This window comes from Chroicocephalus ridibundus, chromosome 6 (assembly GCF_963924245.1).
Source record: "Chroicocephalus ridibundus chromosome 6, bChrRid1.1, whole genome shotgun sequence".
Lineage (NCBI taxonomy): Eukaryota > Metazoa > Chordata > Aves > Charadriiformes > Laridae > Chroicocephalus > Chroicocephalus ridibundus.
Genome location: NC_086289.1, coordinates 36,907,203 through 36,931,473, shown reverse-complemented (window position 1 = coordinate 36,931,473; position 24,271 = coordinate 36,907,203). Strand labels below are relative to the sequence as shown.

General features: G+C 44.1%; 1 protein-coding gene across 1 annotated transcript; it reads left to right on the top strand.

The window, feature by feature from the left end:
* Positions 1-213: 213 nt before the first annotated feature.
* On the top strand, positions 214-24,004 carry PSAP (prosaposin). The gene is made up of 14 exons (XM_063339916.1): positions 214-355; positions 10,097-10,230; positions 11,101-11,175; positions 11,832-11,957; positions 12,229-12,423; positions 13,336-13,479; positions 14,032-14,088; positions 16,922-17,035; positions 17,984-18,079; positions 18,217-18,406; positions 18,582-18,733; positions 20,352-20,432; positions 21,014-21,121; positions 21,718-24,004. The coding sequence occupies exons 1-14, from the start codon at positions 229-231 to the stop codon at positions 21,751-21,753; spliced, it is 1,635 nt and encodes a 544-aa protein (XP_063195986.1). The 5' UTR covers positions 214-228; the 3' UTR covers positions 21,754-24,004.
* The last annotated feature ends 267 nt before the right edge of the window (positions 24,005-24,271 follow it).

Sequence of the window (24,271 nt, the reverse complement as noted above, 5' to 3'; positions counted from 1 at the left end):
GTGCTCTCACAGCATCTGGAAGGCGCCGGGCCACCTTCTGCTGCCTGTGGGGCCTTTCCTCCGGCCAGGCAGGGTCGTTTGAAGCGGCGGGGGCTGGCAGGCCCTACGCGAAAGAACCCATTCGGGCCTCCCCCCTGCCCGCCGCCATTTCGCGCCCGCCCGAGAAGAGGCGCCGATGGCGGGCTGCGCATGCGCAGGGGGGCGGGGGCGGGGGGAGGCGCATGCGCAATGGCGTCCGGCGCAGCCTTTATCAAGGGGCGGGGGGGCGGCGGCGGCGCCGCATTGCAGACGCGCGTGCAGGGGGGAACGATGGCGCGGCGGCTCCTCCTCTGCTTCCTCGGGCTCCTGGCGGCCGGTAAGCGGCCCGGCATCCGCCTTCCCCTCGCTCTTAACCCCGGTGGTCGGCGTTCCTTCACCACACGGCGCCTACCCGAGCGGGGAAGGGGGGCTGAGGGCGGGGGGCGAGGGGGAGGGAGAGGGAGGCCGGGCCTAAAGCTGTTTTTCTTCTCTTCTCCCAGCAGGAGCTACCGGGCGAAGGCTGCCGAGAGGAGGTGGCGGGCGGGGGGAGCGCCCTGCCGGTGTGGGGCCTAACGGTCCCGCTGAGGGAGCAAGGCCTGAGGGGGTGGGTGGGTTTCAAGGGCGCCTTCGGGGGTGGCTGTGGTGAAACAGCTATATTTTGAGGGGGAATCGCCCCAAATACCCCACCGAGCAGGTAAAGGCAGGGAGGAGGGGGAAGTTCCCGTGAAAAACCAGCCTTTCCTACTGCCTTTAGGGAAGTGACTTCTGGTGGCTCTGTGGTGGCGTGGGGGTCAGTTTGTGTCCATGTCACCTCAGAAGAGCAATTGGTGGGAACTGCCTTTCTGTCGGTAGCTCAATTTGCCTTTGGCTCTGGGTTGTTAATCCTCTTTCGGGTGGCAAGAGGTAGCCTTTTCTGTCGTGTGACTTTTGCAGCCTCGTTTCATTAGGGTCTCCTGCCTCCCCCCACCCTGGAAAATTCCACTAATTTTGCTGCTCGCTGCCTTGTTGCCTCTTGTTGATGAGGTGAAAGTGGCGATGGGAATAATTGATAACCTGCCTTTAGCGTTAGGGCTAGAGGTTAGAAAAGGCAGTGCTTGTATTTTGTGCTTTGGCAGAAGCTAGACAGAGCTACAGAAATGATTCGTAGACTGACTGGAGAGGTAATACACCTTTAGGTTGTGGTATGGGATGGCTGAAACCCCCCCAAATTGAAGGTCTAATACAGTGATGCACCCGATTTTTTTGGAAAATTTTCTTTGAAGTAGGACAACTTTAAACCTAGCGTTTATTTCCCCATGAGTTTAACCTGCAGTGTCACGAGTCAACTAAAAAAAAAGCCTGACTAGGCATTTAAAAGCCATAGGAATAGCCATTAGCACAGTAAACTATGCCTAGGAGATCTCACATGATTCTACACTACTCTTGTACTTAGGTGCAGTTTTTAAATATACTGGTACGTGGATAATTTAATAGAGAATCTCAGACTTTTCAGGCTGGAGAAAAGAAAGTAAACGTCAGCTTTCGCTCTACTTATTTATCTGCTTTAATAGTGTGACTTTAGTGTCTGCTCTGCACTGAGTTAACTGCCACCAGTTATCATTTCTGTTGGGACTGTTTCCGAATCACTAAAATTGTTGTAGTTTCATGTGCTTTAAAAGTGAAAAGGATTTGCCTTGAAGTATTCACCAGGTTTCCCATTAGTGTATTTAAGGAAATTGTGATGAGAAACCAGTTCAGCAATGAGAGTTAGCTTGGTTTACCTGTTAAAGGCATGCGTATGCAACTGAGCATAGCAGAAGACTTGTTAGGCCTGTTTTTCTTTACGAAGTCACTGTTTTAATATAAATAAACACCTGTCTTTTTTGACCAAAGTCCTGTTATGACTGCTGATTGACTCACCTATGATAGTATTGTGCAGATTTCTCTGAAGATTCTGCTGTGACAACCTGAAACACTGTTTTCATCTACTAAGCTAACTAATTAGCTGTATCAAAATCTAGCCACCCTTGGCGTATCCTAATGGAGTTACTTGGCTGGCTTACAGCATGGTTGGTAGGCCATGAGGGTTTTTGGTTGACCTACTTACAGTGCTCCTGTGCATCTTGGCTTTAAGGGAGGCACGAAGGAATTAAAGCAGGCTGTGCAGGACTCGGGATCTCTGCACTATTCACAGGCACTTTGATTATTGCTGGACTTTGACACCAGGAAGGAAGGCTGGGAGCTGAAAGTGTGTGTGTATATATATATATTCTTTTTTTCTTCTAGTAAAATAAAATTAAGCTCGGAGCAGAAAGTAAAAAGTTTGAGGATATGAATATTTCATCCCCCCCCCCCCCAATAGTAGACTTAATCTTCTTTCCAAGATTTTTGTATGATGTATGATTCCTCTAGCAAACACTGGTCAGAACATCTGGGGACAGGAACACTGAAGTCTGTTTTAGTCTGACTTGAATTTTCTGGAGGGTGCAGAAGAAGAAGATAACTGAACTTGGACTATGCTCTGTAGTTTGCAAGCTTGTTGTAGTTGGGAATGTGGTTTCTAACAAAAAAGCTGGGCCAGTGCAGCCTGTAGATGAAATTAAGCAAACCGTGGAAGGTGTCTTATTTCTAAAAAATATATCCCTGTTTTCTTAGAGGAATAAGAGAGTGTGCTGTGGGTATGAGGCACCTTACGACTGTCACATAACGAAGCGGTGCTTCGACAGTGTACCAGTCATGTGGCTTGTGTAAACCTGCCCTTGCACAATCTCCTACTTGTTTGCAGAAGAGGTATGAGGTATAAATAGAAAGGGTTGTTCTTGGTGTTGTGTCTGGAGGAGCTGCGCAAGCTCATCTTGCCTGGTCATGGTTGTGCTCAGAGAAATGCACGATCACATCTGCAGAGCTTATGAAGCCTTATGCGGTCTTTTTCCAATCTCAGTTTGTGCTATTCAGCATACCACAAAGAAGCAGTTCTGGGAATCTCTGAAAACCGAGAGGATGCGGAGGGTGGAACAAGAGAGTGGGAGCTTGTCAGCAAAACGGAGCCACGTCTCCATCAGGTGACGGTGATGTCAGTTGAGACTCTCCGGGAGGTTGAACTGTGCTGTTTTAGGGAGGGTTTTCTGGTATAAAAGGCAGGAAGATTTTTACTTTATATCTGTGGGGGAGGCAGGACCAGTTACTGCTGGCTGCCAGTGGGTTTTTATTTCAATGCCTTATGTGGATCTGATTTTTCAAGGCAGACTTGCAGCAACGCCTTAGAGCTACATGACAAAAAAGGGTTTCTGTTTGTTTTTTTCTGTAAGGATTTACTCTAGTCCATTTTCTGTTTAATTTTTTTTTTTATGTGGCAGCTTTTGTATTCAGTTAATTTGCTGCTATTAAGAAATTAGAGTTCCTATTACATGTTAAAGGGGGTACTTTGTGGTCTTTGTAGTGTGTGCGTATATTTTGAGGCAATGCTTGACTGTGTGTTTGGTCACTGAGCAATGTTTAATTTCAGATATCGGTATTTTTCTTTCTCTTGGCATGAAGAGTCTCACGTTTTCACTGTTTACCCTAACTAGTTTTTAAACTTTGTTCTCTACTTCTGTAAAAGTCTGCCTATAGAGAGATTTTCTTGGAGATGCTGAGTAAATGAATCTTGCAGTGAGATTTCAAGGCTTGTTTTTTCCAAATGTAACAGTTTAAAATCCTTTGACTATGTTCACATCGGGATGCAAGCTATTAGTACACAGAGATTAGAGGTTAATGCTTTCTTCTTTCCTGCTGTATCAGCTGCTTCATCACTGTACTCCTGCGTAGGTTATTCTTTCACCTTGTGCACCACAGTTTGCCTTTTCCAGGCTCTCCCATTGCTATCTGCTGTACTCCCTGAAGCTGCATTTTAAAACGTCCTTTTTTCATCCCTCTGGCATACTTTCTGTGCTCAGCTGCGGGGGTCTGATGTCTTCCTTTTCCCTGAGAGAGCTTCCTGTTGAGTTGTCTTCTGTGTCTGGCATTCATTCTGCATTAAAGCACTTCTCTGGCAGCAGTGTGAAAAAGAGCATTACCCCAGAGACTCTTCTTCTGTTTCTTCCTGGCAGTGTCTTGAGCTGCCCTTCTGTTCTGAAGTTTTTAGATGCCTCTGGACTTCACTTGTGCTTTCCTGGGACTGCAGTGTAACCTGTGGCAAGTAACTTCTCTCTTACAGACATGGCTCGCTGCATAACTAACAGACTTTTCCATTCTTTGTGGCGTGAATATATTTGCCAGGTAAAAGGGGCATGTTGAATACAGAATTTCTGCAGCAACTTGCATGAAATCTGACCCCCCCTTCCAAAAAAACCCCAAAACAGAAACAACGAGTATGTTCAAAACATTTAGGTGTATTTCTACAAGCATCTGATGTAGGGGAAAAATGCTTCTCATAACTTCTTGGGAATATCTTAACATTCCTTTTGGAACTGCTTACTCCTGATGACTACCACATGCCCTTGAACATCCAAATATCTCTTGGATTCTGTCTTACAAAAATCTCAGGCAGAAGTTGGGGCTTGCTTGGCAACCTGGTAGCAACCTCTGGTCAATGTGGAAATTAATCTTGCAACCTTTATAGTAACGGGGACAATTTACTGGGACAGTAGAGCTGATTTTACTGTCTCAGCTCATCTTGTTCTCTGCTGTCTTTAACTTTGTTGTGGTTGCTTGTACATACCCAAAGTGCTTCTCTTACCATGCTTCTCTTGCCTCCCTCTTCTGGTAGGGAAGCAGGTGAGCATCTGAGGTAAGAACAATGTTTTGGAGCAGAGGTTGCATACCAAGATGAGAATGGGTTCCCCGCTTTGAGGAAGAGACCAATCATGGTGTTATCTCAAAACGTATTTCTTGTGAATTGCTCTACTTACAAATGTTTCAAGCTTGATATTTGATCAGTAGATACTGGAGAGGAAGACTGATTTTTTTTTTTTTAACCAACGCGGAATACTGATAACAGCTAGCCAGATTTCATCCATTTTTTACATAAATTGCTTGTACTCTCTCAAATACTGTTGTCATTTTACTGCCTCATCAATCCAGAGGCGTAGTAGACCTTTGGCATGAGTTACTAGGGTGTGATATGGTTACAACTTTTGAAATGTTACTTAAACTCACTAACTGACCAGAGAGGCTGTGGAGTAGTGAGCCCTTCAGATAACTCCAGGTTCAGGTCACTCCTTGACTTGTTGACACTTTGTAAGTTTTGATGAAGAGAAGTTGATCCCTCTTGACTTCTTTAACTTAAACACACTTTGCTTTTGCAATTTTCAGCAGAAATGGGGAAAAGTCAGTAAGTGAGCACAGAATGGCAGAACCCGATGCATTCACTTGGTCTATGGGCCACTCCTGGGAGATTAGGAATGGTCTTTTTTTTTTTTTAACATTGCAAAGTGGGACAGCCTGGGAAAGACCATCCCTCCCGATGAATGTGTTAATATGCTCGGAACAAATTAGACTGTCATGAAGTCATAAGAGTTGACAGCACCCCAAGTTATCTTCCACAATTGACTTCAACCCAATAAAGTGAACAGCAGCTCAGCTCTTTCCCTTTCTTGCCAACTGCAGATTAATTTGTCTGTAAAAATGCTGCTTGCACCAAGGTTTTCGTAGCAGTTTGGTTTGGAGGAGGCTTGAATCTTCAAGCTGAATTTCTTTGTGTTCTGGGCGATAGTTTTCTGGTTTATCCTCCCGACTCTTGGGAATCTGGTGCAGCCCATACAGAGTCCTTGTTCATAGGAGCTTATATAAGGTGTTAACTTTTAAGCACAATCATGAAAGTCTCATTAGTAGATTCAGTACAGCTTTGGAGGGGATTGCTTAGGATGTTTTCCTGAGAATCTCGGGAGGAAACTCAGGCTGGCTCTCCCTGGAAGAAGAGAAGAGTAACACAAACGCTTCAGGGAAGGGAAGGTTGTTCTCAGGAAAGGTAATTATCCAAACAATTTTCCAGTAGCTTTCCTTGCAGAATGGTAATCCAGCCATTACAAGCTTCCTTCCAGGTTCCTGTTTTCTGAAGAGAAGGGAGGAACTATGCTTTCACATGCAGGGCTCTGTAAGCTTTCCAAGTAGAAAAGGTGTCATTGTCTGAGAGGGCTGTCCCTTCTACTTCACTAGCTCCTGACTGTATGTTAGTGTTTCTATTCCAGATGCCTAGTGTTGAGGAAGGAGATAATAGTTGGCACTTGCCCCTTTGAAAAAGTGTCTGAGAGTAATGCACAGTCGCTGAAGTAAGTAGGATAGTACCACTGTAGGAACAAGTTGTAGGTTTCCCTTTATCTTCACAGCTTTTAAACTGGGTTTTGTGTGGATTCCTGGCAGAGCCCCATGCGATATGCAGTAGCTGTCACTTGTCAGGACTGCGCGACTGGTGTTCTGACAGTGTTAGGTTGCTGACCTGGGCCTCCAAGAAGAGGTTTCTCCTTCCATTTCTGCTGTTACCCTTCAGCTTATGGAGTATTTTGATCATGTTGTTGGGCTTCAGGCTGTGTTTCTGAGGCAACGCTTGTTCTGGGAGTTGGCTTCTATTGTCTGTCAGACATGAGCACCAGTGAGGGCAGAGTGGGTATGAATCTCTTTTTTGTTGTTGTTTATGTTTTTGTTTCAAGAAGCTGCAAGTGTATGCAAGGATCCTAGGGTGCGTTTTGGCTGTCAGCTTGGCTAAAAGCCTGAAAGCTGAAGTCTTTCACATCCAAAAGACGTACCCTTTATACATGGATTGCATTTCTACCCCCACTTCTCCTTCCTCCTCAGTTTTCTTTCACTGCTTAATCTAGGAAAAACTTGGTGGAGCAAAGACTGTTCCTTCTAAAATTGGAGAAACTAGATCTCTGAAGCAGTTCAAGAAGGGAGGAACCAGTGAAGAGGACAAGTGAAGGAACACCCTGGCATTCACAGATAAACTTGTTTGGTGCTCTAAAAATAGCAGCTTGCAAGAACTCTGGGGAAGGGGGGCAGCTTTGGGTGAGTGTGACGCATGACCGTTGAGAGCTAATCTATTAGGAGAATAGGAGAAATCTAATAGGAGAAATCTATTTAAAAATGGACGACCTTTAGGTAAAGAAGAATATATAAAATAAAGGGATGCCAGAGATAACTAAGAAGGTAATCCCATTGGGTTTATCCAGCAAGCATTAGGAGTGGTGTGAGGTAACTGACAGTGCTTTGTTGTCTCTTGGATTGCTGCTGTGCTCGGGATGTGCAGTACCACGTTAAGGTGTCACTATTCTTGCAGCAGAGGCTATTTTGAGGGGGCAGGTAAGGTTACTGTTAAGACTCAGAACTATTCATGCTGATGTGAAACAGCACAAGGTCTTAACACACTTCATTGGCATATTTGCTTGTGTTGTTACATACGTTAATATATGAGGAAAAACACTGCTTCATAGTTAAATTAGAACAACCTAAAGGAAAAAGTAGTGGGAACGGGAAAGGATTTCAGGCTGTTCTTTTCTGAATCTGCAAGATCTGAATTAATGCAGAGGTTTTTTTAAATTTTGTTTCTGTTTTTCCCAGAACATTCAGAAAGGGGGGGTGGATACTGTTGCAGTGAAGGTGCATCCTTTCACATTAGGCATTAAGTTATGAGATAAAAAACATTTCAACATGATACAGAGTAAACTAATCCAACCTTAACTAAAGTCACTGTGGAAGATGGAAGAAAAGAAGCCATGCTTAGTGTGTGTCGTCTTTGCTCTGTAGCTGCTTTCTAAAATGTGCCAGTGATGCGTGGCCCTAACAAACAAATTTGCCTAGTCACTGTTTGACCAGAAAGAGCTGTACTGAAAGCATGGAGTGTAGAGTTGCCTTCCCAGAAGGAAAGAACTTCCCCAGTGTCCTTTGTAAGTGAAAGGACACTCTTCCGGTTTCTGTTTTCTGTAGATAAGTGTTCATCCTCCTGGCATAGCTGATTCAGGTTTCCTGAATCTGTTGACTTTTTTGATGGAAAAGTTCTCTAGGTATATTGGCGTTTCATCTTGCTCTGATGTTGTACAGGAGTGAGGAGTTTAAATAGTACCAGTGGGAAGGTGTTCGGGGTGCTTAATTAAAAGCTATACTTGTAAATAGCTGGAAGCCCTTAATTACGGTGAAAGTCAAGGTCTTGCTTGACTTCACCCAGGCTTTGACTCTGCCTTGCAGAGCCTTCCTGCCATTGTTTAATACCAATATTTGAAAGGGAAGAATAACTTTTTCTTTCAACCAAGCGTATACTTGGTTATTGTCATCCTGCCAGAGCTGACAGCTATTTGGCTGACCAATCTGACTTTGAAACTTAACTATTATTAGTGCTTCCAGATCAATAATGCTGTGATTTAAAATAAACCATCTGTAAATATTTTGCTAGCCATATATTATTAGAAGCTTTGAAGTCTTATTCCTATGGTCTTATCAGCAGACATAGCGTGCTGTCTTGCTGAAGAATAATATGCAATCTAGGTTTTTTGCTGGAAGAGAGAGTGGCAAACTTCACGCTTTTTTGTAGAAGATTAAGTATGCAGAGCACATTTTTCTTAAAATAAATGGGTCATTCCTCTGTGAAATCCAGTGTAAACAGGCTTTATAAATCAACAGCTGAGAAGGCTGGGGAATGCCACCTATAATGCAGTGTTTATCTGGCTCTGTTTGGTGTGTAGTGGCTGTGTACCTAGTAGATGCACTAGTAATTCAGCTGTTAAGTTGATCCTCTAATTGCTTAGAACTGAGATGTGAGTAATGGAAAAGTGATTGTTCATCTCTTTATAAACTTAACAGAAGCTTCGTAGGAATCAAACAGCTTAATTCCTACTTCTTGGTTGACAGTGGAATTTTACATCATTTTGTGATGTGTAAATAGCATTGACATGGAAATAATGGCTCCTAAACAACACCACCTCTACAGCTAATGGGTTTGAATGGGCTTTTTTTTTTTCCCTAAAACTTCGACAGCAGTGCCTTGTAGGCTTAGATGGTGGCAAATTTCCTTGGAGGCTGTCCACTGCAGGATTTTAGGAGTTGTTTCTTCATAGGTTAGCGCAATGTAGGAGATTGCTGAAGAAACTGAGACTACTGACAGGCAATATGGTTTTAGAGAAGTGGGAGAAGTTAGGTGTCCAGTTCAGAGAGGGTGCGCAAAAAAAAAAAAGCTTGGAAAGTCAGCTAAAAGGTGTGGTTGATTAACTTGCCCTGTTAATTACTAATAGTGAAGATCTCTTACACTTCTTTAGGAAGATTGTGCAGAAATGATATTCTAAATTTTACTTCAAAACTTTATAGGTTGCGAGACAATTCCATGTGGGCTGGGAGGTAATGTCCAGGAAAGGACTTGTGCTCTTTTTCTTCCCCACGCATTTGTCATTATACAATGGAAGAACTGACCAAGAGGAAACAAAGTGTAAGGAGATCTAATGGGTTTAGAACTCTTTGATGGAACATGTCTCACATTGTTTTCTGTCCCTCTCTTGCTTTGACACTTGAAACTTCCTGTTCAGTGTTTTGGTCTGCACCTGGCTCTTAAGTCCCCCATGTAATGTGTGCGGTGTTGTGGCTTCTAATCCGATTAGTTTGCTAGCTCTCACAGTTGCTGTATGACGAAAGGGTGGTTCACCTGGGAGAAGGAATGCAGACAGCAATTACAAGCTAGATGCAACTGCTGATTCAGAGTTGAAGTGACTGCAAGGACAGTGGGGTTGTAGCTTTGGGAATCGGCTGTCTGAATTGTGGATTTCTGCAATGACTAGTTTTTCTGATTTGAGTCAGCTGGTAGTTCTTGTGTGCTAAGCAAAGTGGGTGTTTTGGTTTTAGTTTTGTTTTTGCTTAAAGGTAGATGTTGGGGCAATGGAGTGCTGAGGTGGTCAGGCACTTCAGTAGAGAAGTTCAACTGTTTTGATTTTTCTGGAGTTCTTTGTCTGTGTAATCTGTATTTGGGACTCGTTATTATGTTTCAGGTAGAAATTGCTGGATGGAAATGTGCTTAAAAATGTCTAGCAAATCTAAGTGGCCTAATGGAAAGGTTGTGGTTATACCATACAGCATTAACCTTCTCACTTTGGACTGGAAATCATTCAAATGTGCAACTGTGAAAGAACGATTCTTTCTTTGGCAGCTGTGGCAAGCCCTGTTTTGTGGCAGAAGGACTGCGTGAAGGGTCCAGAGGTCTGGTGTCAGAGTCTTCGGACAGCATCACAGTGCGGAGCGGTGAAACACTGCCAGCAGAATGTCTGGAACAAGCCTACTGTAGTAAGTATCAACTACTGAGACTTCTTCCCACCTGTAGCTGAGGTAGCTGGTTTCCATAAGCTGATGAAGATTTTTCAAGTCTCTGATCAGAGTTAAATGCTACATCTCACTACGCCTCGGTTACTCTCCCTTAATTTGGGTGCTAGATAAAGGTTGCTTTCCACTTCTCTGTCTCGCATAACTTGTCTGCTGACTTCTCCTGTGACCTGTTGCACAGTCACTGAGCAATGCTTGGGATGGAGCTAGTGGATTTCAGACTTGCTTCTCTTTGTTAAACCGACTCCTAACTCGTAGAGCCTTTTCCTGTTCTTAACTTGAACAGTGCCAAACTGATAGGCTTATTACAAAAGAAGCTGTATGATTCTTCAGGCCTTTCTCATGAGTTAATGTTCCACAAAAGGTACAGCATATGCTAAATTATGAAAGCTAAAATGGTACAAATGTTAGATTTAGCGGGGCTTTTCAAATTGCATTTGTGGTGAATGTGAGTGCTGCTTTGCTAGATATTCTGAAGTTATTAAATTTCTAGTAAGTGTGAACTCTTTGAAGAGCAAGGTAAAAGAGGTTCAGGAGAAGGCTTCTCGGGGCAGTATACTTTATACTTCAAGGGAGGTGGGACTAGGTAGAAGGAGCAAGTGGTAGCATGCCTGCTTCTTCATACCATGTTGATTTACTGAAGAAACCGGAGCTCGACACGCTTGGAATAGCCTCACTCGATTTAAAAACACCTCTTCTCACCCTCGCTTCGGCCAGTGTTTCTTCCTTAACTTCAATTCCAAAAGTGATGCTCTTCCTTTGCATTTTTATTTGCACACTGCATTTACAGGTACTTAATTCTGTCTCAAAGTAACTCTTTGCTTCTCTCTGCAGAACAGTATCCCCTGTGACTTGTGTAAGGAACTTGTGACGGTGGTTGGCAAGGTTTTGAAGGATAATGGCACCGAGGTAAGCAGAGCTCCCCTTCTCCTTGCCCCAAGGTATTATTTGATTTCATTGTCATAACAAGATTGCAAGGTGAGGGGGTGGATTACTAGTCTGTGTGATGTTTCCCTTAAGCAGCAGATGTTGAAAGGGGACAGAGTACATGGGAAAAAGCTTTTAAACGGCCTCTTATGGTTTAGAGATTAGCAAATTCTAGAGCCTCTCGTGCTCTAACACATCCCAGATTGACTGTAGATGCTTAATAAAATCGTTCTTGTGCCAGTGGGCCATCGATCTTAAAAGGTGGGATACTGCCGTCTCTAAAAGTGGGTAATTACACCAAGTGGACTTTGTTTTTGTTGTGGACACTTCTTCCCATTCTGTTTTGTGAACCTGTGAGTCCAAGATTTCGCTTCCTCTTCTTAAATGTAAATGTCCTATGCAGGCAAAACTGTGTTGTGCAGACCTTGCAAGCAGTATTTCATGTTTTTACTTCGGCAAGGTCTCATTGAAGGTCCAGGACTGGGGAAGATAGACCTATAGTGTAAAACCTCATTCTATTTTTATTTGCCAACTGGGTGGACCTGCCTGAGTCCAAGGGGCTTTTTTTAGGCTTTGTGTCCTGCATATAAATATAGATATATATGTTGATAGTCTGTAGCCCACCGTATCTTTTATAGGATGAGATCCGTGCTTACTTGGAAAAGACATGCGAGTTTCTTCCTGACCAAGGCCTGGTCTCTGAGTGCAAAGAAATTGTGGATTCCTACCTACCCTCTATCATGGATATGATCAAAGAAGAGCTAGTAAGTAGATAACGATTTGCAATTGTTGGAATTAAAAGTCATGCTCCTGTTGATGGCTGAGTTTCTTTTGTACATAAGATTGTGCGTATGATCCCTTCAATCCTGTATGGATCACTGGTGTTGCAACTAATGGTGTAAATTTGAAAACTGAGTCCTTGCTGTGAAACATTTTCCCTTCCTATCGTGTTTCAGCTGAATGACTTTCTACTCTGACCTTCATATGAAAGTGCCGTCAGTCTAGAGCTTTATGTATGTATCTTATCTCCCCTAGGATAAACCTGAAGTCGTATGTAGTGCCCTCTCACTGTGCCAGCCCCTTCAGAAGCACCTTGCAGCAATGAAACTTCAGAAACAACTCCAGTCCAATAAGATACCAGAGCTGGATTTCTCTGAACTGGCATCTCCGTTCATGGCTAACGTGCCACTTCTCCTCTACCCTCAGGACAAACCCAAGCAGAAGTCTCAGGTAAGGGTGCAGTGCTATTCCAGCATGCAAGAGAAGTGCATGTTTTTTGCTCCAAAGCTTCAGCGCTCATTTTTGTAAGAACTTACTGATGGTTCTTGGTGTGGGATTGTTGTGCTGGGCACAGATTATGCTGATGTGCTTCACCTGGGTGACTGTCTCCTACTGAATTTTGTTCTCCTGCATACAGACAGCTACCTTATTGCTTCACCTGTGGGTTTAAAGCTAAGTAAGATGATAGCTGCAACCCCTGTGGACCATATGTATAATGTTGGATTAACAACCACAGTCTATAAAGGCAAGTCTTGTGCTGGGCTGTTCCCATCCAGTGATGTAGCAGTCAGGCAGGTTTTACTGGAAACAATTTCTTCTGAGAACAAGTTTTGCATCAGCGTTCAAAGGAAGAATTCTCTCACATTCCGCGTAGTCTGCTAGCTTCAGGGGAAGCATTCATCTCTGAATCCAGAGGTGACAGACTGGATCAGAAAAGAACAAATAGTTGACAAAAGGGAGTAGATGAGACAATGAACTTGTGCGTAGAGGCTGAGACTTGATAGCAAGCCTAGATATAGGAGTTAAACGGCTGGATGGGCAGATAACAAGCTGCTGTGGGTGGAGCAGGTAAGATCTGTGCCAAATTTAGAAACCTTCCCACTGTGGTCTGTAACAAAACCAAGAGATTTTGCAGATTGGGTATCTTATCTCGGGTTTCAGAGCCAAGTAGGTACCTAATCTCCATCTAGTGGCTGGTGCGTGTACCAGCAGTAGCTTGTCTGTTCGTATTAGTTCAGGCTTTCGAGTATTCTGTAGTATTTATCGAGATTTGTGTATATTAAAACTTGGTAGTAGCAGAAGCTTCTAAAATGCGTGATGTGAAGATACATCACCTTAAGTTTCCTTTTACTCTTTGTCCAGGGAAGTGGGGATGTATGCCAAGATTGCATTCAGCTGGTTACTGATGTTCAGGAAGCGGTGAGGACAAACTCGTCTTTTGTGAAGTCTTTGGTTGCTCATGCCAAGGAGGAGTGTGACCGTTTGGGACCTGGAATGTCTGACATGGTAACCTATCTTTTTTGTTTAAAAATCTGCTCCTGTGTACAAACATGAAATAGTTTGCTTGGTGCCTTAATCCTCTCAATGTAATCTCTATTTAACAAAACAAAGGAGAGTGTGTCACATGTGCGATACGTTACGCAGTATAACAATAACAGCACTGAAATCATAAACTTTCTGGCCAAAGAAGTTGGGGGGGATGGAGTATGTGGGACTTGGGGGGATGGAAAAAGACCGAAGGTTGCTGCTAGCCCTTAAAGGCCTTTTTCATAAAAATGATCTGGCAGGGTAATGTGGTCCTGTCCCCCTTAATGAGGGGGAGTGCTTTTGCTCTGAGCGGAAGAGAAAAGGGGACTAATCAGATAAGCAGCTATGTGTGCAATGATTGTGTAACCTGAAATGCCATATTGTATTTGGGACAAGCTCTGAAAGATAACAGAATAGTTATTAAGTAGAGCAGGTAAATTAATACCTTGAGATGTATTAGAAAATTCTAGACTAACTCTACAGCTGAAGCGGTTTGATATTTACAAGACTTTCTTTTCCCACTTCCTGCAGTGCAAGAACTATATCTCTGAATATTCTGACTTGGCTATCCAAATGATGATGCACATGGTAAGATCCATAGAATATGATGTTTGCTCTCAGTTATTTTTTTCTGCTTCGTGTAGCTAACTTATTTCGAAACAGGAAACATTTACTGCAGTAAAAGTCTGGGGAGGGCCCTTGCTCTGTAAGTCTTGCTGTTAGTGCTTTGAATTTGTCATTTATTTGGATAGTAACTTCAGTCTCAGAATGCTTTCTTTAGCACTTTCCTTTTCTTTCACAACCACTTCAGCGGCGCAAAAGACGCTCTAATCCTTTGAAACACAGAAGGTGCATTACGTATGTTCCTTTATAGTCTTTTATCTCAGTCCTGCACTTTACACCGCTTCCCCCCCCCCCCCCCCCCGCCAAATACCGTGTTAAGCATATTAGAGTTGGTCTGTCACAGTATTGCAAAATCGGTTCAAGTTTTAGAGATAATTGTGTCTATTCGAAGCGAGATTAAACATGCTTCTTCTGGAATTACTATCTCAAGACTCCTGCTCTCCGGGCTCTTGATGGAGCCATGGAGAGCGAGAGGTACCACACCAGCTCTGGTCTTCTGCAGCAACTTACAGTATATTTTACCTTTGACCACCTCCATAGCAGCCCTTTATCCAGAGATTTCAAAGTCTTTTAACAAAAATGGGTAAGCCTTTCCTTAAAGACTGCAGTGCTTAGATGCCACAAGTAACATAACAAATTATAAATTATTCCAAATTAATGAATAGAATACATGGCTGACTTGAACCTGAATTTGGCAGCACAGTGGCCTTTTTTTGTTTCCAGTTGGTAAAGGCTACTGTCATACTGGTTCTTAAGCATTTGGATGGGGAGCAAATCTTTGTTCCAGCAACAGTTAGTTTCTCATTTTAAGCATTGCAATGCAGTGTGTTGTTAATACCCGAAATTGGAGCGTGACCACACTTCACATCCGGCTGAGTGTTGCTCAGACTCTTTGGAGGTAGTCTTGCCCAGGATGTTTTAATAACTTCCAATGAATAATGCTGGTTAGCACTGTGCAATTAAATGTGCAGCACTAAGGATCTTTGGGGTGGGGATCATCATCTTCGTGGAAAGAGTATATGCAGTTCCAACTGCTTGACATTTTTTTTTCTCTTAACTGTTATCTTTAATTTCTCCTTCCTTCCTCTGTCTCCAATCTCCCCTGTCAACAGAAGGATCAGGTAGGTGAGCAACTTGCCTGTGGTGATAGCCTGCTTGTAGTTCACTTCTGGCTCTTAAAGGGCTTGTAGTTCACTTCTTGCTTTATTAGCTGTGTACATGGTGTGATTGTACTCAGTGTTGACAGATACAAGGGATGTTTATGTGATTAAATCAGGGAAAGACTATAGACTTCCTCCAGTGGATCAGTCCTACTTCCAGCTCCAGATACCAGTTTGTATCTACTAAGATTTCAGCTTGATTATTCTTTGGCCAGTAGAGCAGAAAATATGCTCGCTTTCATACAAGAGGGGTTAGTTCTGGAAAAAGCATGCTGGTGGCCCCTGCCAGCTTCAGATTTAAAGTCTGGACTCAGAAGGGCTTGTGTGAAGCTGTCCCCGGGTCTTTTCTTGGTTAACCTTTAAATTTAGGACAACGGGATAGATGTTTGGAGTATATGAACTGAAAAGAAGATGTGGGAGGCCTTTAGGCTCCTGCTTCCTAGAGTTATTTGGTCTTTTAATTTAACCAGTCCTGGGAGACCTTGTGTCTGTCATCTCTCTGTGAGACAGCATGTTGTGTGTATGTGGGTGATGCTGTAACATTAATACCTGGAAATGCTTCTTACAATGCATGAACCAAAGGGCTTGACTTAAAGGTACTGCCTGGAGTAGTCTGAAGCAGCACCGTATCGTTGAGATACTGCTTTTGCCTGTGCATGAGGTTGTGGCATGATGTATTAACTGCTCCATAAGCTTCTGCTGTAAGGAGCTTGATGCCTTGGTGACAGTGTGGGGTATGGTCTTCTAATTAGCCATAGGACCAAAGGTAACTTTTGTTATTTTAGCTTAAGTAGACTTCAGGTGGGAAAATACAAGTTTTGTGTATTACTCTGTACAGACTTTCTCACTTTATGTGGGAATAATGTGGCCCCCTTAGAGCAGTTTGCCTCATGTCTGGCATTTATTTTTGCATTTAGTACTATATGTTTCTGAAACCTTTGAGGAAAAGCTTAGAAAGCCTTTTGAAAGGCTTTGTTTCTCTTTGCTCTTTTCCCTCTTACTGTGAAAAGAACACTTGAAATACAGTTACTGCAGATACTTGTAAAAAGCGTTAGCCTTAGGTTTTAACATGGGTAACTTTTGTTTCTTATAGGCTGTGTTCAGTAATGCGGGAATCTGTTTCTGTTTGCAAAATGTGATGTTACTGGATGCTTTAAAAAAGGTAGTTTGTGGATGAGAAAAGGAGTCCTTTCTTCTAGATGTTTCTTTCAGCTTTTGGGTGAACTCTGAAGTCAGGATAATTAGCCTCTTCTGTGATTACTTAAAGCTTTCAGGGGAGCAGCTTTGCGAATGCAGGTCTAATGTGATGCTGGTGGCCTGTTTTGGTGTTGGTAGCTCTTAAGTCAACTCCTTTGAAGGTCTTGCATAGTGTATTAGCTCACGGTAAATGGGGTTTTTTAAATGGATGTGGTGGCCTAACCTCTTCCTCTTTTAAAGGAATTACTAAATTTTATCTGGTAGTTGTTCTGCCTATAACCATATCAAATGCTTTGGCAATACTTGAAGTAGAAGTAGTCATGAAACTTCTGGTTGTGCTGGAGCCTTTTAAAACTTTGTTCCCTGTGCCTGCTCACAGGCTCCATAGGAAGGGCAGAGTCTTCTAGACTTTTAAAAATTGCTTATGCATCTCTTTACAGCAACCAAAGGACATTTGTGCCATGGTTGGGTTCTGTCCTTCCGTGAAATCTGTTCCCCTTCAGACTCTGGTGCCAGCTCAAGTGGTTCATGAAGTGAAAATGGAAACAGTGGAGGTAAGGTGGACTTCTTGCGCTCAACAGCTTTGCCTTCCTTTTTGCCTTAGTGTAATGAACTAGGTGAAACAAAAAAAAAATACGAGCTTTTGTGCATAGAATAATTCAAGTATCCCTGCATATAAATTCCTCTGGCCACTTGTTATTTCTCACGTTGATCTGTGAAGTAGGTGAGCTGACTGATTTGTTAGAACAGCAGAGCCAATGCTAAGCTGAAGCTATAAGGTAATACTTGAGGATTGAAATGGGAACTCTTGTTCCAGCAGTAGAGTATAGCAGCCATTGTAAATGACACCTCAGAGGTTAGAGGGCAAATGGCTTCATTTGATTTTTGCTCTGCATTTGGAGTTAAGCTTCAATCGCTTGAAAAAATGGGACAGTATTCTGCACATGCAAATAAGTGATCAGAGTCAGAACGCTGAAGCTCTGAGTTTGGAGAAGCACCTTAGCTTCCCATGGCCTTTGGGTAAGACATGGGCTGAGGTTATTTTGAAAAAGAAAGTATCTTTTGAGGACAGTTAACTTCAGATTAACAGGCTCCAGACAGCTTCCCTCAATTTCTAGGTTCCTTCTGCAAACAGGAGGGTGCTCTCAATTCTAGTAAATTAGTTATTTTGTCCTCAACTAGTTCATATTTCTCTTGACTCCAGTCACTGTGAGACTGCTTACTTCTGTGTCTGCTAGATTCAACTTCCCTTCTTATACAACCTGGGGATTGTAGTCTTAACTAGTCATACAAAATGACTGTTCATTCAAAAAGGCTTTTTACTGAGACCTATGAGGTTGGTTTTGGGTTCTGCGTGACCTTTTGAATTCAGCTCAAGCTGCCCAGCTAGGTAAAAATGAATTGGTGTGCCGCACCTGAATGTGAATGCTGTTAGACAAATTTTACGAACTGTCCCTGTCAGATGTGATTTATTGTTTTGTATGTTTCTTCTGTGTACTCAGAAAGCTTCAGTTCAAGAGAAAACATTTTCCGTGTGTGAAATATGTGAGACTATGGTGAAAGAAGTGACTGGCCTCTTGGAGAGCAACAAGACAGAGGTATTTAAGTGGGGGAAATGGTACCTCTTCCTAAGCTTTGGCTAAAATGGGGTTGTATTAGAGGGGGAAGGAAAACATGTACGAGTCGAGTCAGATTTCTGTACCTCATTTGCTACTCGTCCTTCACTGTGCTTCAGGAGGAGATTGTACATGAAATGGAGGTGATCTGCTACCTGTTCCCAGGAAGCGTCAAAGACCAGTGCAAGGACTTCATAGATGTCTATGGCCAGGCTTTGATTGACATGCTCTTGGAGGCAACGAATCCTGAAGCTGTGTGCGTTATGCTGAAATGCTGCGCAGCCAACAAGCCTCCACAGCAGCAGCCAGGTTGGTAATGAGGAGTCGCTGGTGTTGCAAAATGAGCTAGTTCACCTATGATTATATCTCTTTTGAGGATACGTGCTTTAGTACTTTGCTGATGCTGCCTCCTTTCTTCTGTTTGGGGGAACTACCTAAGCACTGATGTTTGCCTTTTGGTTTTTTTTTTTTTTCTCCTTCTCAGTGTTAGTGAAACCTGCAGATGGCTTCTGTGATATCTGCAAGATGGTGGTAGCTTATGCAGACAAAGAACTGGAGAAGAATGCCACAACAGCTGAAATTGAGGCTTTACTGGAAAAAGTCTGTCACTTCCTGCCGGAGTCTGTCAGTGATCAGGTAAAGCGCTTGTGCGGGAGGTAGGCTAAAAAGCAATGGTCGTCTTGATGGTTGGGAACTGTCCTTGTGGATTTGTTGGGTTTACATAGGTCCTACAGTGACAATTATGCTTTCCTCATTTTCTAAGTGTTTTGCCTGATATTCTGTCTACATGCTAATTTTAGGTCCGTCTCTCAAGTGTCTCTACTTCTGCTATAAATGTCCAGGTACTCACAATAAAGGTCTCTGTGTTTGGCCAACTGCCTTGGTCTCTGGCTGGAGACAAACTGTCCACAGGTGTTCAGCAACCTGATCCTTCCTGGTTTTTTTCCTTTCATTAGTTAGCATCAATGTGTAGCAGCTTCTCATGTGCAGTAGAGCAAAAAAGAGGGAGCAGGCTTGATCCGAGGCAGCCAAATGAACCACGCAGACCTCGCTGTGCAGCTGCCTGCCTTTCCAGCAGAACAAGGCAGATAGAGATGATGAGAAGGTCGAAACAGCTTGCAAGAGTATTTGGAAGAACCGGAGAGCGGCATCTCTTGGTGTTTTTTTAGAATAGTAGTCAGCCTGCCTCTGCTGGAGGCTGGAAGGAGTCTGGGGTTCAGGGGGATTAGTTTTTCACGCTCCCGGTCCTTGGGGGTTTGGCAGTCCTTTGAATAGATGGAGACTTCTAAGGCTCTGAATTGACTGGCTGGATTGTTGCACTAATTTGCAGTCAGTAAAGGTTTGCCTGGAAATCCTCTGAGAACAGTGGGTGGGAACAGCTGAAGGGTTTTGTGCTGGTTCCCTCCCCGCCCAACACTGATCCTGTTTGGGGGATTAACAAAGTAATTGGAAGTAGGCTGGCATAATTCCAGTGAGACAGCAAAAAGCAACACCTGTTAGGCCACAGTTATCAGGATTTACCTGGAAATCTTATTAGGTGGCTGCTGAGTGTCAGCAAGTGGCAACTGCTTACAAGTTTACTAGGCATATGATATACAGGCTTTAAAGCAGCTATGAAGCAGCTATTCCCGCTAACTGCTACGAGGCCGTTTAATAGCTGTGGTTTGCTTATTAATCGGTGCTGTTAGTCTCTGCTGAGAACAGCAATATTTTTATTTGTGCTTCGGAGGTGGCCTCTCCACTAGAGGGCTGACTGCTGTCGATGGGAAGCGTTGGTGCTGCTGCTGCCGCCGCCTGGTCTGAAGTGAACAGTAATTACTTGGGCTAAAAGTGCTTAAGAGTCATTACTGCATCGCTGACGCCCTGTTCAGGATGTTTGTCTCCAGCTTGTTCAGTGTGCTTTCCTCTTGAGACAGCAGTGATCTCCGCCATTAGAGACTAAGCTTTGCAAATCAAAGCCTGGTCCTGCTTGGTTCCTTTCCCAAAGTCTGTCCCGCTTGGTTCTTTTCCTTGTGACCCCCTTCCTCATCATAACCTGTCTGCCGACAGCTGTAGGCAGGTGTGAGCCAGAAAAAAATGATGTAGTTGTGTGATTAGTGCGATGCTGTGTCCTTTTTGATCTGCAGAGCTCAACCCTGTGGTTTAGCAGTTTGGAGTGTATTATTGGGGTGTCTGGAGTAGCATACAGGCCTGTATCTCACTCTTCTTTCTAAGGCTTTAACAGGAGACTCTCTCCACCTGTGTTGTGTTACAGTGTGTTCAGTTTGTGGAACAGTATGAACCCGTGGTTGTGCAACTCTTGGCAGAGATGATGGATCCCACTTTTGTTTGCACTGTGAGTATTGCGTGTAGTTCTGTTGTGTAAGGGCTCTGATGCAGTCCTGCCTGCTCTTCTGTGTGCCTTTCAGTGCCTAGCATGCAGAAACTGCCGGAATAAAAATCGGCACACTGAATGCTTGGAGCAAATGCGGTTGTGCAAGACCTCGGGCATACTGAATGGACAGCTGTCCGAGTGCCAGCCTCGTGCAGGGAAGGGCAGAAGAAAAGAGCTGCCAGTGGTTGTCCACTGTTGAGGTTCAGTAACGAGGTGTAGTGGGCCCTGAATGCGATGAGAGGAAGTTAAATGACCTTTCTTGAGGAAGGGCCCTTTCTAGAATCTCTGTTTCTCGACACTTAATATGAAGAAGCAGTTGCGGTAACTTAATTCTTCCTTGTGTCAGATTACTGCTTCACGTCTACTCGTTTGGCTGCGAGCATTACTGCAGCCGTCAGTTGAGCGTGGTACTGTGGGAGCTGCTGAAGCTACCTCGGTGTTGCTTCCACACTCGGTCAGGTGGAAGCCCAGGCGTGAGGCTGGACTTGAGATCTCTTGGTGCAAATAGAAAGATGCTGACTCTGCTGCTGTTCCTTTCACAGAAACTTGGAGTCTGTGGATCGGCCAAACAGCCTCTCCTGGGGGATGATGCTTGTGTCTGGGGCCCAGGCTACTGGTGTAAGAACATGGAGACTGCCGCTCAGTGCAATGTACGTAACGCAGGATTCTGCCTCAAGTTTCCTGCTGGTCTTTGATAGCTCCTTATAAACTACCTTTCCGGCGTCTATACCACACTTTCAAGTGGATGAATTCCAGTTTCAGGAAGCAAAAGGGTACTAGCTAGAGGTGGTTGAGTGTGATCAGAGGGTCTTCCAGAGCCCTTAGCTTTAAAGCAGCCTGTTTCCTCTCTCCCTCGTTCCTATCCCCCACCCCTCTGCTGGCATTTCAGAATCTGTAGTAAGGTACGATGTGAGCTTTATATTTAGTCTGGGTTCCCACAGCCATCAGACCATGTCACGACCTCTCATCAGACTAAAATTTGGCTTCCAGTACTGCTGTGGGCTGATGCGTTCTTTGCCAGGCCTTTTAATGGCTAAGGGCCATCAGCATTCTTTTCTGAAGCTTTTGAGTGGGGATGAGGCTGTTATTTATTCCGGTCCTCTCTGGGATCACTTACTTTGTGACAATATCTTGGGAGCAAATCTGTTTTTCTTAGAATAAGGTGTTGAATTGTGTGTGTAGATGCACACTTGTTTGCAAACAGCCTTTTTTTCCCCACTGACATGCACCATTTCTTCCCCTTTAGGCTGTTGATCACTGCAAACGTCACGTGTGGAACTAGAAGAAGAATTTCCAGTTCTGAAAGCTTGCCATGGCTCTTAAAATTGTGGGCCGAGGTTGGCAGAGAGCTGTATCTCAAATGTCCTTCCTCTCTGCCTCATTAACAATTTGACCTTCAAGTTCCTTTATTGTAACTCTTCTGTAGCAGTGCTGCTGTTGAAGGATCAGATCTTCATTGTTGACTTAACAAAGATATCTCTGATTGTACAGTTTAACTCATACTCCTAAAAATAGTCAGTGTGTTGTAGATTATTTTTTTTTAATTGGTAGGCTGAAGTGGTTTTTAGGTGCTGGGAAGAATGGCAGAAAAGGTGAAATGAGACAAGACGTTATCTTTTAATTTAAAAAAGAACAAGATAGCGACTAAACTTTCAAATGTGTTTGTAGTCAGCATTGGGAAGACTACATGCTTTGTGTTTTTAACATCTGGCTGGAATGTTAATTTTCTGTGTAACCATAGGGGAGCTCTCAAGGGATAATGTTGAATCTGGGAATCCCTTTGGCTGGAATTTTCAAAGCTCTGCAGATGCAGAGGAGGGGACTTAGTGTGCCCAGCTAACTTTCAGAGTAACTGGTACCTAAAAAAGGGATGCGTTTGCATTTGAGTGACCATGCTTTTGCATTTGAGTGACCACCCTTACAGCTCACGGTGTTGTTACAGCTAAGGAAACCCCCCCTCAGCCTTTGATCATGTCCTTTTTATTTCCTGGGACTACTCAGTCTAAGCATGACTACTGTCAAGCCCTGTACAGTGGGATTTCAGTCTTTTGAAGCATGCTGACCGTACTTAAGGAATGGCTCCCATTTTTTCCTTATCCTAGTTGCTCAATTGTGCTTAGTCTTGCAGCTTCCTACATGCAGCCAGCTGGGTGCCAAGGAGGTGGAGCAAGCTGGGTCCGTAGAAGATGGAAGGGAAAAAGTCATCAGGGGCTGTGCATATGTCAAAGTGGGCTCAGCGTAGAGGGCACAACACATGGAAAAATGTGTAGTTTTTTTATTGTAAACTGCCAGTTTGATCCTCAGTCTGTTTTTCTCTCACACCATATTTCAGTCATCTAAAACTTCACGGGCGCTATGAGGCGGGCAGTTTCCATGGCTGCCACCCGTTTTCACTGACACTCACCCTTCTGAACAGCTTGAATTTTTTTTCCGGAGTTCCCATTTCTGTTGGGAAATGCGTCCGAGCAGCAAGCGGAGGTGGCAGATAAGAGCAGCGTAGTAGGTCTTTGGCAGCTCTGCTGGCATAACTGAGCACCTGTCTTTCGTGCCTCTGCGGCATCCCACTGAAACGGCCTGAACTTCTGAACAAAAGCCTTTCAAGGCGGGCTGCTGCCCTGGAAACCAGTCAGGCCCTCGAGGTGTCGGGGCCTTGAGAATGACAGTCGTGCTTGAGACGGACCTTGTGTCCTCTACCAGCATTTAGGGCATAGTTCTGATGAAGTTAACCCCCCAAAACAGAGGCACCAAAGTAGCTCTGAGAAGACCTTTGAGAAGGAGGAGCTGGGCAGAGGTGAAGCTTTGAAAATTCCCGTCCCTTTCAGAAAGGTGCCGGTAACTGCTGCTGTTCCTGGGGTGTCTTGGGTGAGGCGGGAGCCCCAGCAGCAATGCTGTAGCAGCAGGCAAAGTCACTTTCATGCAGTTTAATGGAAAACCAGCTTTCTTGTTACTTCTTCGTGTACATACTAAATGTCTGGGCAGTATTGACAGCGTTTGTACAGAATGCTGAAGCACTCGTGGCTTTAAAAAACAGAAAGAAAAATATTTTCCCCTAAAGATGTAAAATACCCTCAGCTTTCTGTCCTGGCAGGCTTGCGCAGTGATTCCAGCGGTGTATCCCGGTTGGGGTAGATAGGCCAGATATGGGAAATGGGCTCTCTTCAGCCTCGCTGCTCTGGAGGTACGGGTTCTGTTACACCGGGGCATGTAGTGTGGTATTTGAGCTTTTAAACTGGATGGCGTTCTCTTAATGTGAATCTCTTTGGAGGGAGGGTGGGGACGGATTGACACTTGCTCTTACCCGTTGGCAAGGTTTTAATTTTCTTGGGTTTTTAGTAGCGTTGGGCGAGGTGAACAGGGGGGAAATCCTGTGCTAGCGCTGGGAGTCTCTTTAGTTTTCTCCCTTCCTGTGGACCCTGGCACCTGACCCGCTTGAGTTACACTGAGGGGACACGTGCAGTTGCTTTCTAAAGAACATTGTCTTGATTTTTGCACAAAAGCTTCCTTAATGAACAATAAAAACTTCTGTAAAACGATGTTTGTGTGTTTCGTTTCCTTACTGTGTGCTAGTTGCTGGTGGATCTTGTGTTGGCTTCCCCTTTGCTGCAGAGATGGGAGAAGGCACATCCCAAAATGTCACTGGGAATCCAGGGCTGAACGGCAGGATTCACATTCCCATTGAGTTGCTGTCGCCCTACAAGCTGCGTGTCCCATCAAGCCTTTTGTGCTCGGTTGAGCCCGGTTGCAGGTTCAAGAGGCCTTGCCAGGGATTGCTGCTGCTCTCTTTTCCCTGGATGAACACG